The 13904-nt window shown below is 46.2% G+C and overlaps 1 protein-coding gene across 6 annotated transcripts in view; it reads left to right on the plus strand.

Annotated features, from left to right (window-relative positions):
- nbeal2 (neurobeachin-like 2) overlaps window positions 1-13904 on the plus strand; it is an 81637-nt gene that overhangs the window by 18747 nt on the left and 48986 nt on the right. For 4 of the 6 annotated variants that reach the window (XM_056285806.1, XM_056285809.1, XM_056285810.1 and 1 more), the window contains 16 exons: window positions 124-285; window positions 1251-1332; window positions 1734-1846; window positions 3021-3103; window positions 3780-3865; window positions 3973-4276; window positions 4833-4939; window positions 6452-6538; window positions 8643-8726; window positions 10154-10252; window positions 10494-11128; window positions 11433-11565; window positions 11981-12100; window positions 12342-12669; window positions 12940-13022; window positions 13265-13357. In XM_056285806.1, coding sequence (XP_056141781.1) covers window positions 124-285; window positions 1251-1332; window positions 1734-1846; window positions 3021-3103; window positions 3780-3865; window positions 3973-4276; window positions 4833-4939; window positions 6452-6538; window positions 8643-8726; window positions 10154-10252; window positions 10494-11128; window positions 11433-11565; window positions 11981-12100; window positions 12342-12669; window positions 12940-13022; window positions 13265-13357 — 2599 coding nt within the window. The remainder of the gene's footprint in view (window positions 1-123; window positions 286-1250; window positions 1333-1733; window positions 1847-3020; window positions 3104-3779; window positions 3866-3972; window positions 4277-4832; window positions 4940-6451; window positions 6539-8642; window positions 8727-10153; window positions 10253-10493; window positions 11129-11432; window positions 11566-11980; window positions 12101-12341; window positions 12670-12939; window positions 13023-13264; window positions 13358-13904) is intronic. The other 2 variants (XM_056285807.1, XM_056285811.1) reach the window with 1 other exon arrangement.

The following is a 13904-nucleotide window of genomic DNA, read 5'->3' on the forward strand; positions in this document are numbered from 1 at the left end:
CCTTCCCTCCTCCTCCTCCCCTCTTTCTTCCTCTCTCCTCTTCTTCCCGCTATCATCTGCTCTCCTCTCCCTCTCGCCTCCTCCTTTTCCCTCTTCCTCTCTCCTTCTCTTCTTCTTTGGCAGGCTGGAGGAATGTGGCTCAGAGGTGCCGCTGCTCCCCAGGGAGGTCCTGGTGTTCCTCAGCACTCAGCTATGGCACAGTGCGCTACAACTCTCTGGATCCGAGCAAGATGGCAGCACCCCACACCCCCTTCTCCTCATCAAGTTCTTCATCATCGTCTGCAGGTGATGCGCCTCTTTGTGAGGGGCGAGCCATTTGAAAAGTTTTTCTCAACCAACATTAGCTCAAACCGACGGCCAAATTATTAGGCTGTGAAGTTAACATATACAACATAGTGATCTGCAAATGTGATATCTGGTCCGGCTGTTGATGAGCCGTTTCCTTGCTTACCCCCCATGAAATAAGGAACACTAACTGGATGAGCGGGCTTTAGTATAAATTCACGGGGGTAAATGAATGAAAACGTTGCATCTGTGTATTTTTCTTTACAAAAATCAGCATATCCACATTGTCAGGCCCAAGTCTTTTAACATAGTCTGTTCACTGCTAGTCCGGAGGCTGAAACAAGCTGTTCGGTAACAACAGTGGTGTAACTCGTTTAATCTGTTAAGCTTAATTGACGTAGTCACGTTGCAAATAATAGGCTGATTTATGCAGGTCAGGCGAATCGGCCGTACTAAATTGTCCCTAGGTGTGTGGGGGGGGGGGGGGCTGTGATGGCCTGGCGGCCTGTCCGGGGTATCTCCCTGCCTGCCGCCCAATGACTGCTGGGATAGGCTCCAACATCCCCGTGACCCTGAGAGCAGGATAGGTGGTTTGGATAATGGATGGATGGATGGATGGATGGATGGATGTACTCTCCTTTATTAATATCACGACCGAGGGTGGTTATGGTGTTCATGGACCTGATGCATTTTTGTGTTATTATTTTTTTTTTTATTATTATTATTAGTTGCATTGTTTTAATGAAGCACCAAACAGGCGTCTCTCTGTCTTTCATATTGAACGGCTGGGAGGTATTTGATCCTTTTGGGCACCTGCTGCACTTACCTTGTGGTGACCCTCATTTCACCCCTAGGAAAGTGTATTTATGTCTCCAACGTTTATTTGAGAAAGCAGATGGCAATGAAAAAAGCGCGAGGCAGATGTGTGAGGATTTAATGCCTTGAATTTTCCTCTCCTCTTCTAGGAATATGGAGAACATCGACCCAGATAAGACGCCTGGCTTTGTTTTTGAAACTATCAAGCTGTTGAATTTCTGTTTGAATCAGGTAAGCCTCAGCACCGGCAGTATGAGCTGTAACTCAAATTAAAGTTGTCAATGGCTCAGATCGCCTCTGCAACCTGCAAAGTATAACATGTGTGCATGTGTTACTTACTGCCTGCTGAGCCAAACCATCCAGAAATACAGTACTGAGAAAGAGAGCCTGCCCAGTTGTAATCCTATTTATATTGTTACATCCTCATACACAGAAGTAACAGAACTAGTTTGCACTGAAAAGAGAAGTGGGTGTGTACTTTGCACTCTGCTTGTTGTCTACTGGAATGTGCTGTCATTGTTGCCTCTTATATGGGTGTCAGAAACAGTGTGTATGCATGTATGCATTACTTAAAAATCCAGCTACTGAGGTACCGAGCAGCCTTTTTTTCCCCCCCTGTGTGTGTCCTTCAGCTGAAGAAGGGATCAGAGGATCCATCCTCCCTCCAGCTGGTAGTGCAGTATGGACTCCTGCTCTGTGAGAGTCTGTTTGACCCTTATCAGACATGGAGGAGACACTTGGCAGGGTGAGTGTGCTGCTTTGGCCGGGCCCCTAAGTGGGGCAGAGAATGCCAGTAAGAATGTGTCGGGGTGGAATGTACATGTATGCATGCACGCACGCACACACACATCCTTGTACTTCTGTCTTCGTGAGGACCCTCATTGACTACATTAATTCCTTAGCTCTTAAAGCTGTAGTTTGCAGTTTGTTTGTTTTTTTGGCATCGTTGGGCAAAAAAAATCCATAATAACCTTATAGCAGAATGTAATTCAAGTGGTCTGGGAGAAAACTAGACTTCTGCACCTCCTCTTGGCTCTGTATGCAGGCTTTAGAAAATCCAGACCGTGACAGGAGACTTTAGCCAATCACGGGTCAGTTCAAAGGGAGGGCGTTCCTATTGGTTGTTCTACAAATGTAGATGTGCATGTACGTGATCAATTCGCGTCTGCCCTGCCCCACCGGTTGCTTGTGGACTAGTTCTCCCTTCCCACCCAGCCCCCCACATGAGTGTTTTATTCTTTTTTAAATCAACGAGAATAACTCGAAATGGCTGCTTCACATGAACAATATTTGTGCAACTAAGAGATTTGCTTTTTTATATGGATAGATTATCAACTATGATACAAGTTTCATGAATCTCATTTTAACATTTCCTCATTGGACCCATTTGAATTATATGCACATGCTTGTCTGGTGGGAGGGGCTTAGCGGAGTGACACGAGGCAGCAGAGAGAGAGGCGGACAGTTTTGCGTTGGAACGTTCATATTGCCTACTGCAGCTTTAACCCTAACTTGAATCATCAGAACTACATGCCTAACTTTAACCTTAAAACTAAGCCTAAAATAGGCCCTTAAAGAAGTGAAGACTGGCCGAAATGTCCTCATTTTGCGAAAATGTCCTCAGTCTGATGGTTAAAAACTCGAATTGGTCCTGACAAAGATAGAAGTACAAGAACACACACACACACGCTCACACCCGGGTGTGTCTGTTTCATATATCGCCATGTGCCTAAAAACTGCAAGGAGCATTGGCTGAATTCTTGCTGAACCGTTTTTTTAGTAATTAGGACATCTCGTCTCGTTCCCGGTAAGTACTTGTGTTACATGTTGCCTCACTTGTGCCATCAATAGATGAGCGCTGATTGACTTGGCATTGACGCCAGCGGGAGTGCAGTGACTCCTGCCTTTCTGTGTTGTAGGGAGGAGGTGAGCTTGGTGGAGAGGAAAAAGTATAAATTCTCCCCTTTGCCCTTGCCTGAGGAGCTGCCCGTTCTCTTCCACGGTAAAAAAAAAACCCTCCTCTGACTCCCCTTCTGAGCCACTTCTTGACTTTCTATGAGGAACCCAACGTGGCAGATGAATGAATCCCCATCAGACCTTTAATGTATTTCAATGCCTAACCAACCAAGCCAGACCCTTTCATTTTCCTTGTGTTCTCCTTGTTCTCCGCTCTGCTCTCTTTTTTCTTTGTCAAAAGAACTTGAGAAAATTTTGTCAAAAACTGCTTGAGTCTGAATGTTTAGTCTTGAATAAAAAAGAACTTCTGTCAGGTCTCCATTAACTATTAACAGTCTCTTAACTGATGCGGTTATACCAGCCCCATTCGTTTAGCAACCGCTAATCTTAAAAAAACCCGGGGGGAAATCTCGACCTTGGCAAGTTTCAGTATGTACGAGATTATATGGGAAGATTATATCGTAATACTCAGTGACATGGCTTAAATGAGGTTACTTGTGTAATACCTGGCCAATTAGCAAGCTTTATGCTGGTGGTTCAACATAAACCTTAATGACAGAGATGGCGTTGTAGTTGGATTGTTGTTTTATATCACGTTGGTCCCTTATGCCATATTTAGAGATATTTAGACTCTGTTGTTATTTTCACGTACGTAACAGTTTAGTTTGATTGTAGCTTCTTTTTCATAACTCGACTTTTTTGTTGTTCCTACACGTCTATAGAAAGCCTGCAGGACAGCGAGCAGATCCCCGAGCTGCTCATCTTGAGACTGGTTCATTTTCAAGGTGCCGTCATCAGTGGAGGAAAGGTGTGCTTCCCTGTTTATCAACATTATAAGTCTGAAAACGGGAAACGCTTGGAACGTAAAACGTGCGAGTCAGCCTCTGGTGAGTTTCTGTTTCTGCTGCGTTTCAGAAGAATGGCCTTCTCTCCATCACCCCCCAATCTGTGGAGGACCTCCTCTCTCTTCTGCGGGCGTGGTGCGGTCAGACGTCCGCGGAGCCCAAGGACGCCAAGCTTGTGCGGCTGACTTTGCAATGCCTCACCAACATGATCCACATCCTGCACGCCAGCAGCCCCGCAGAGCGACAGGTGGACATCAAGACCATCCTGGAGGGCTACTTTCAGCTCCTCAACTGGAACCGGCCACCAGGCAGCCACCAGGAAGACAAGCAGAGCTGGGAGGAGAGTCTGATAACCCTCCAGAGCCACATGCTAAGTAAGGGCAATTAAACGCTACACGGGCATCTCGTTAATGGTTCCAGGTACCCAGATGGTCAGTGTCAAAGGTTCCCCTTTACTTGTTAACAATTTTTTACCGGTGCACCTTTACCAGTGTATATGTGTACATGCAAAGATGAGTATAAAACACACAAAAACTGGTACATGAACAAAATTATCCATCTGATATTTAGAGATTACCCTCATCACCCCTCTCGCTTCAACCCACCCAGCCCATCCGCTATCCTCCTACAAACCCCAATGAGTCCAATCATGGAAGAGGATTACGGGTGTCTATAAAGGTGCATGTCTGTGTGATCGCGGCTCTATCAGTCTAGAGAAAAAGCAGAAAAAAAGGGGGATTTTGGAGTCTCTGCATTCCCGTTTATTCAAAAATGCAAAACAAAAAAAACAACGGTACAGTTTTAACTCTGCCATCTGGCATGGCAGTCGGGCCTGTTGTCATAGTACGAGATAAGTTTTCTTCTAATAGCGTTTATCTGTCTATCAAGATGAAGATCAGGGTTGAATGTGCTGGTTGTCGTCACCTACAGCTGCTGTGCCGGAGATCCTGCAGTGTGCCGACAGGCCCGTCCTGCAGGCCGTCTTCCTCAACAACAACTGCTATGAACACATCCTACGACTCATTCAGAACAGCAAGGTCAGTCTGTCTGTCTGGCTGTCGTCTAGTCTGTCTTCTAGTCTGTCTGTCTGTCTATTTTCAAGTCTATCTGTCTCTCTGTTCAAGTTTATCCGTCTGTCTTCTAGTCTGTCTGTATGTCTTCTAGTCTGTCTGTCTGTCTATTTTCAAGTCTATCTGTCTGTCTGTGTTCAAGTTTATCTGTCTGTCTTCTAGTCTGTCTGTTCAAGTTTATCTGTCTTCTAGTCTATCTTCTAGTCTGTCTGTCTTCTAGTCCGTCTGTCTGTCTGTCTCTATTTTCAAGTCTATTTGTCTGTGTTCAAGTTTATCTGTCTGTCTTCTAGTCTGTCTGTTCAAGTTTATCTGTCTTCTAGTCTATCTTCTAGTCTGTCTGTCTTCTAGTCCGTCTGTCTGTCTGTCTCTATTTTCAAGTCTATCTGTCTGTGTTCAAGTTTGTCTGTCCATCTTTTAGTCTATCTTCTAGTCTGTCTGTCTGTGTGTCTAGTCTGTGTGTCTTCTAGTCTGTCTGTCTTCCAGTCTCTCTATTTTCAAGTCTGTCTCTGTGGTCAAGTTGATCTGTCTGTCTTCAAGTTTATCTGTCTTCTAGTCTATCTTCTAGTCTGTCTGTCTTCTAGTCCATCTGTCTGTCTGTCTATTTTCAAGTCTATTTGTCTGTCTGTTCAAGTTTATCTGTCTGTCTTCTAGTCTGTCTGTTCAAGTTTATCTGTCTTCTAGTCTATCTTCTAGTCTGTCTGTCTTCTAGTCCGTCTGTCTGTCTGTCTCTATTTTCAAGTCTATCTGTCTGTGTTCAAGTTTGTCTGTCCATCTTTTAGTCTATCTTCTAGTCTGTCTGTCTGTGTGTCTAGTCTGTGTGTCTTCTAGTCTGTCTGTCTTCCAGTCTCTCTATTTTCAAGTCTGTCTGTCTGTGTTCAAGTTTATCTGTCTGTCTTCTAGTCTGTCTGTCTGTCTTCTAGTCTGATTCAGTTTTCCTGAGTTTGTGGCAAACTGTTGTGAAGCTAAACCAACATTTTGACATTTCGTGGAGATGGTATGTTCATTTCTGAATATTACTTTTATTGTCAGATCCCTCGTCTATTTAGATGTTTGTGAAGAAATGTCTTTGCGTTATTATTATTATTATATTTTGAGTGTATGGTTAGAAATTGAACTTTATTTTCCACTTCACTGCCTGTCACGTCTGTCTGTCTGCTTTCCGTCTGTCTTCCAGATGGTCTCTTTATGTCAGTTCTGTGTTTATTAATGTGACCGGCTCAGTCTGACAGAAGCCAGCCTAACTTCTGTTATTGTGGTCAGTGTGAAAAACCATGAAAATCAATACGCCGGCAGCTCACGTTGTGCTTTACAGTTTCCCCTTCCTGCTGCAGTGATAGAAAGACCAGGATTAAAACCTGAACAAGTGGCTCTCAAATCTGCCATTGTCTCCCTGTCTAACGGCCTGTGTTTTTATTTGTGTGTGTGTATGTGTGTGTGTGTGTGTTTGTTTGTTTGTGTGTGTACCTACACATTCTGCAGCTCTATCAGAGCAGCAGGCGTAGGCCGGAACGTGAGGGTGTGTGTGACCTTACCACACATTTACTCACGGAGGTCGAGGTGGACCAGGTATTTTTCCCCCCTGCGGTGTCTGGTGTTGGCCTGTCAGCAGGAAACTCAGCCTCCCCCCCCCCTACCCACCCACTAGCCTGCCAACCCTGAGCTCTTTTAAACAGGAAGCCCGAGACAGGAAGTCTGAGCTCTCATATTCATTTGTCTCTGATGTGGGTAGTGAAGAAATACAGGACTTTTTTTTCCCCTCCCTTGTGTGTCCTGTTGTTTACACACCTATCCGTCCGCCTCTCTGTCAGTCTGTCTATCCCATACTGCACACTGCACCTGAGCTCCGTCATCGTCTTGGACAGTCACTCTTCCCCAAAAAATCCCCAGTGTTCGCTCAGTGTTCGGGATGGAGCGGTATGAAAATTGTGCCTGCAGATATCACCGTTTTCACTGTTGTTATACAGTATTGCCAAACTATCATCAAGTTAGACAAACAAACTGTGTCATGTCCTCATTCCAGAGTCCTGGCGTGTATGAAGTAACATTACAAGTTAACTTACTACCTTGCACACGCTGTAAAGCGAAGGGTGGTGTTCACCCCACTCACAGCACCTTTTTCTTCCATATTCGGCACATGGAGTAGTCGTCTTCTACGAGCTGCCCGTCAGAATTTATAAAATAACCAAAATACGCCCAGTTCAGACTTTATCTCCCCCCCCCTTTTCTCCCCAGTTGTACTTACCCCACTTGTCCGAGCCGTCCCAGTCTCTGCTCCACCGCCTCTGCTGATCCGGGGAGTACCACATGCCTTCTCCGATACATGTGGAGTCGCCAGCCGCTTCTTTTCACCTGACGGTGAGGAGCACAGAGTAGCGATCGTAGGATCTCTATTCTGTGGAGAGGAGTTTCGCCGGGGGGACGTTGCACGTGGGAGGATCACGCTATTCACCCCAGTCCCCCCCCCCCGAATAGGCGCCCCGACCGACCAGAGGAGGCGCTATTGCAGCGACCAGGACACATACCCACATCCGGCTTCCCACCCGTAGACACGGCCAGTTGTGTCTGTAGGGACACCCGACCAAGCCGGAGGTAACACGGGGATTCGAACCGGCGATCCCTGTGTTGGTAGGCAACAGAATAGACCATCATGCCACCCGGAACACCCCAGACTTTGTCTTTTTAGACGGGTGGAAAATCTGAGCTGCACTATCACCTCCTTCATCCACTGTTTTGGGAAAAAAAACTACCTCGTCAGTGTAGCACGTTCAGCTAGCGGCACGGCACGCTGCACCTGCACGGCTACGTAACTTACGCTGAGGCGATAATAAAACCACGGGTAAACGAAAATATAACGATAACCATCAGGAACTCTATCACGATACACTGAAAAAAGCAGTAACCGATATGGAGACAAATTGACACGTTACCCTGCGACCCTGAGAGCAGGATAAGCGGTTAAGATAATGAATGAATGAATGAACGAAGCTTGCAAGAGTTTCTAAGGGACGCGTACACACTGGATACGAGAGGTTGAGAACGCCGCGTTGCGTCGCGTGGGGAGTCTTGCTTTCCATCATATTCCCAACGAGAAGCTGAGTTTCCTGTTGACAACGTAGGCTTTAGGAGAGCATGTCATGTATTAGTTGCGCATGGGGTGGTCGTTCTTCTATGCATGTCTTCCCTGTCCCGTAACCGCTTTTTTTTTTTTTTTAGCACCCTTCCCGTTTAACAGCGATGACTGGATTTTCGGTTTCTCTTTTGCAAGTAGCCGCGTAGTTTGTTACGCGCCCATGGGCTTGTTACCTCAACTTGGGTTGAAGTTAAAGGTTTGCTTCATTTTGCTTCATTATTTTTGGGCTGTTTGGTTTTGCATGCTGGGGCCCTTGAGCAATTAACAAAGAGAACATTCTTTCCTTTTTTTTTTTTTTTTTCTCCGGGGGGCGGGGGTCGCTGCTCTTTTACTCTGAACCAATATGCTCCACTAATTATTTGGTGCAAAAAAAGGAAATGTTCTCTCTCTTGGGAGCCTTTTTGGTTCGGTGAAAGATTCTTCTTTCTTCTGCACATTGAAGTTTCTTCAGCCCTCTTCAGGTTTATAATATCAACATTGTGGTGAAACACATAATAGTGGTTGTGATGCACCGCATAGTTACCTCCCTCCTGTCTGTAGGTGTGGGAGAGAAGATCTGACAGCATCACTGTCCATGCCCTAGGAGTCCTCACGGCCATCATGAGTAACTCTCCCTCCGCTAAGGTAAGTCTCTGTGTATTTACTGTGTTTTATAATGCACACTTCATTTACGGAAAATGTCAAGGTGTTGCTTGAAGTGATTTTTGTAAAGACGTAAATGCAACCGAAGATACTAATTACGTGACAGTTCACGGGGTTAAGAGTAAGCGTTGTTTACGAGGTACGGCGGTTCTTACAAAACAACTTCTACTACCAGTATTACTTCACTACTTCTTATGCTGCCGAAAGCAATAATACCTCTGCTGCTGTTACAACCACTACTGCTGCTGCTACTACTACTGTTATAAACAGTAGTAGTAGCAGCAGTTGCTACTGCAACTACTACTAATACTTCTGCTACTGCTACTACTACGATTACTATATACTACTACTGATGCTATTAATACATCTGCAGCTGATGCTGGTACTACTACTACACCCATTGATGCCACTACTACTGCTGCTACTACTATTACTGCTACTACTAATAGTGCTATTACCACCGTTACTACTACTGTCATTACTGTTACTAGGCTAGTAATGTTACTATTAGCACTTCTGCTGCTGATGCGACTACTAAAATGTTTGCCACTGCTGTTATTGCTACTACTACTGTTATTACTACTACAGCTACTACGGTTATTATTACTACAACTACTACTGTTATTACTATTACTACTACTGCTGCTACTACCTCTGCTGTTAGCACTGCCACTGCTACTAGTATTGTTGCCACTGCTGCTACTACTATTCCTGCTACTGCTTCTAATAGAGCTACTGTTAACACTACTACTACTGTGCCACTCCTACTACTACTACTACCGCTATTACTATTACTGCCACTGCTGCTAATAGTGCTACTGTTAACACTACTACTACTGTGCCACTCCTACTACTACCGCTATTACTATTCCTGCTACTGCGTCTAATAGAGCTACTGTTAACACTACTACTACTGTGCCACTCCTACTACTACCGCTATTACTATTCCTGCTACTGCTTCTAATAGCGCTACTGTTAACACTACTACTACTGTGCCACTCCTACTACTACTGCTATTACTATTACTGCCACTGCTGCTAATAGCGCTACTGTTAACACTACTACTACTGTGCCACTCCTACTACTACTACTACTGCTGCTGCTATCGAAAGATTAGATGCAGATAAAAACAGACAGTTAAGGGCTTTATGGCCCTTAACTATCAAAGTTAAATCTTAATATCCTTTTATTTCTGCTGCCCTCCATGCTTCTGTTAATTCTGTCACCAAGTTTAAAATCTCCACAATACCAGCGACAAAAACAAGAGTCCAACGGGGAAAGCCCTATTTCCGTTCCTGTAGGAAATCTCATTGTACTCCCTTCCTCTGCGTGGAAGTGTGCCAGCTAGTTATTCCCTGTGGAGCAGCTTTCTACATGCCTATTTCTGTCTCCTCTGCCCCAAACCACAGGAGGTTTTCAAAGAGAGGATTGGCTACTCTCAGCTGTTCGACGTGCTGAAGAGTCAAGGTCAGCCCACCAAAAGGCTGCTGCAGGAGCTGATGAATATGGTGAATCTCATTAACCCTCTTAACATGGCACTGATTTTATTTGGATGAGACCAATGAAGCCATTAATTTTGTTGTAAATGGCTACCCTCCTCCTATTCCTTCACAGTGCTGGAGCCAGGTCTGTCTGGCATTATTGATTATGCTAACCTTTGCAAGCCAGAAACGTTGCACGAGTCGATCACATTGATCTCTCTTCATTTTCTACATCCCTTGTCTCGTCTCTCTCTACCTTTGTGCGTAGGCAGTGGAGGGTGAGCATGTGCATGCCCATCACTTGGGCATCAGTAATGACCAGCCGCTGCTGCTGCTCCTCCAGTGGCTGCCCGATCTGTCGGGTCAGAGGGATCTCCAGCTGTTGGTGGCCCAGTGGCTAGCTGCTGTGTGTGGCGGCTCCTTGTCCTGCCGCACTGTGGCCGTGGAGGCCGGCATGGTGGAGGCTCTGCTCCAGGTCCTCGCCCGGCCTCAAAACCTAGACAGGCAGTGTGCTGACGCCCTCCTGGGCCTCCTCCAAGACCTAGGCTCCCTGTGTCTGAGACCAGAGGAGCTGAAGAACCTACTGAGAATGCTGAGGGTGGACCAGGACAAATCCACCGGCCCGGGCAGGGGAATCCACCCCTACTGCACTCGCATCATCAGGGTGCTTTCAGCCATGGCTTCCAGGGAAGGCCGGGGTAGCGCCCTGCAGTACTTTGACCTTACGCCCCCTATGGCGGGCATCATGGTGCCCACTGTGCATCGCTGGCCGGGGAGTGGGTTCGCCTTCCACGCTTGGCTTTGCCTTAACATGGATTTCCCCTCTGCCGCCAGCACATCCTTAGCTAGCACTGGCACCCAGCACAGCATGGGAAAAGGACCACGGAGGAAACAGCTCTACAGGTACTATGGATAAGACTTTGAAAATGTTGACAAGAGAACCGTCCTTTCTGACTATTGTACATGTAGTGATGTCTTTAACCTGATGTACCAGTAACAACAATGCACATTTTTTAACAATTAACTCTCCTCGGAGGAAGCTTTTCAGCTTGAGCAGCTGGCTTGCACACAATATGTCCCCAACAGTCTTGAGGTTGAATCCTGCCCAGGACCTTAAACCCCCATGTTAAAACAAAATACCCAAAATTAATCTTTAAAAACAGCTCACTGGATTTTTTTTTTTTTTTTTTTTTTTTTTTTTTGCAAGTTTCTTCACAGCAAGTGGGACAGGGCTAGAAGCCTTCTTCACCATGGAGGGAGTGTTGGTGGTGGCTGTTTGCACTGAGAAAGACTACATGGCCGTGCCACTGCCAGACAACCCACTAAATGATTCTTGTTGGGTGAGATTTTAATTTTTTCACTACAAAATTTTTGGTCAACTTCAGCCCTATTTTGGCCAATATCGTGGAGGGAAAAAAAATTGCGTACTTTTTGCTCAGAAGCTTTATTGGAACATTATTGTTGTTTAATTTACTATTTGTTTTAATTACTATTAACCCAGCCGGTAAATCTGTCTGGGTTTATAACCATAGGAATAGGAGTGCGCTGTCAAAAATAATAAACATGGGCTTTGAGCATGGACGGTTTTTGACCCACCCTGTCTTGCCACAGTTTGTGTTGTAATGAATGTGAATAGTTTTGTATGATAAGCGACCTTTCAAATACCCGTCTTGCTGCCAGCACTGTAGTGTCATTTTCTTGGGAAGTTGCCGAGAGAAACGTCTTCTCACCTGTCTCCTACCAATCTCATCACAGCATTCGGTGGCTATAGTCCATATTCCTGGCCGTTATCCGTTTGGCCAGAACCTGGTGTCCATCTACATTGACGGAGAGCAGCGTAAGACCGCTCAGCTTCACTTCCCTTCTTTCAACGAGGTAAGTGCCTATCAAAAAAAAAACAGTGGTAGAAAACAGAACGAGGCCAGTTGGTGTAGAGTGGAACACAAACATTGTTGTTTCGTTATCAGTTCCCTCTCACACATCCATTTTTGGAAACGAGTGTGACCAAGTCTTAGTTCTTTTTTTACTTTTATTGGAGTTATGGTTGTGTCTTGGCACAGTTCTCATCTATCAGTAACACTGACTTCCTCAATCCCCCCCGCTTCCCCCCCCCCAGCCTTTTACTTCCTGCTGCATCGGCTCGGCAGGCCACCGGACCACTACCACCACCACCTCCCCCACCCTGCCCGTAGCTCCCACCCTGCCGCCGGCAGAGTTTTCCTTCCCTGCCCACGGCCCTTCTCTCACTCGCTCCCAGTCCTTCCCGGCGTCGTTTGCTGGCGGGCGTTGGGGGGCGATACACGACACCCCGGTGCACACTATCCCGGCGGGGCTTCAGGACACCGAGTGGGGGACACCCACGTCCCTGGACGGCCTACTGGGCACGGCCTTCATCTGCCACGAGGCCCTGCAGCCTACCCAGGCTGAAACGCTACACGTTGCAGGTACTGCACATGCAAATGTTGTTTGAACACGTCTTCCCTTAACACTGTTCACCACTTAACACTGATGAATGCAAGAGAAGAAGTGAGCTTAACGTTTCTGAGCTTGTCGACATTTCTAGTATGTGGAAGTTCACAGACACACAGCACCCGCACCACAGAAGAAGAAACAAACACGTCCTGAAACAACAGCTGATGTTCAAGGTAAACTTAAGTGGGATTTGGATATTTATTTCATGGTCATTCAAGTTTGCCCACAACTCTCCCCGCCAGGCCCCAACCACGTGTCCTTATTCAAAGCTGACGGAGAACTGTCTGAGCTCAACAGCAAGCTGCTGCTCTACTACACCCCACAGGTGACCGACCGACTGAGCCCGCCTATCAATCAGTCATTCAGATTTTAATTATTTAGCACATTTATTTCATACCGCTAGAAAAGCATCCTAAAATAGTGAAGCACAATGATGTTATTACTTTTCTATTATTGACATGTTCTCGTTTTGATGTGTTAATTTCTGTGTGTGTGTGTGTGTGTGTGTGTGTGTGTGTGTGTGTGTGTGTGTGTGTGTGTGTGTGTTTGTCTGTGTGCATGCTCAAGGCTTTTAAGAGTCAGATCTGTCTGGATCTGTCGCCCAACCACAGCTATGATGGCCGACTTACCGGGCACAGGGTGGTGAACTGGGACATCAAGGTGGGTGTTAGAAACACTAAGCTCATTTGTTGCCAATCCTTTTGTGCTGAAATGTGTGTAACTAAATAGTAAATGGACTGCGTTTATACAGCGCTTTTCTGGTCTACCGACCGCTCAAAGGGATTTACAGCGTACGCCTCACATCCACCCATTCACACACACTGACGGCGGAGGCTGCCATGCAAGGCGCCAACCTGCTCATCAGGAGCAGTTAGGGGTTCAGTGTCTTGCTCAAGGACACTTCGACACACTCTCCGGAATAGCTGGGGATCAAACCAGGGACCTTCCGATTACTAGACGACCCGCTGTACCTCCTGAGCCATGCCGGCCCAAATGCCACCGTGTGTGGGTGTGTTGTGTTTGTATTTGTAACACATCGCAAATCAGACTTGGTTTATCTGACAGCACCTGTATCTGCAAGTCAGGGGGCGGGCACTCCCCTAACATGTGCTGTGCTGCTCGCAGATTTAAGGCCTTGTATCCTGTAACCCTGCTCACTAATGTGGATTTTGGCCCTTTCTCTGGAATATACCCGTCAACACATTAC

Source organism: Lampris incognitus, chromosome 9 (assembly GCF_029633865.1).
Source record: "Lampris incognitus isolate fLamInc1 chromosome 9, fLamInc1.hap2, whole genome shotgun sequence".
In the NCBI taxonomy this organism is placed as follows: Eukaryota; Metazoa; Chordata; class Actinopteri; order Lampriformes; family Lampridae; genus Lampris; species Lampris incognitus.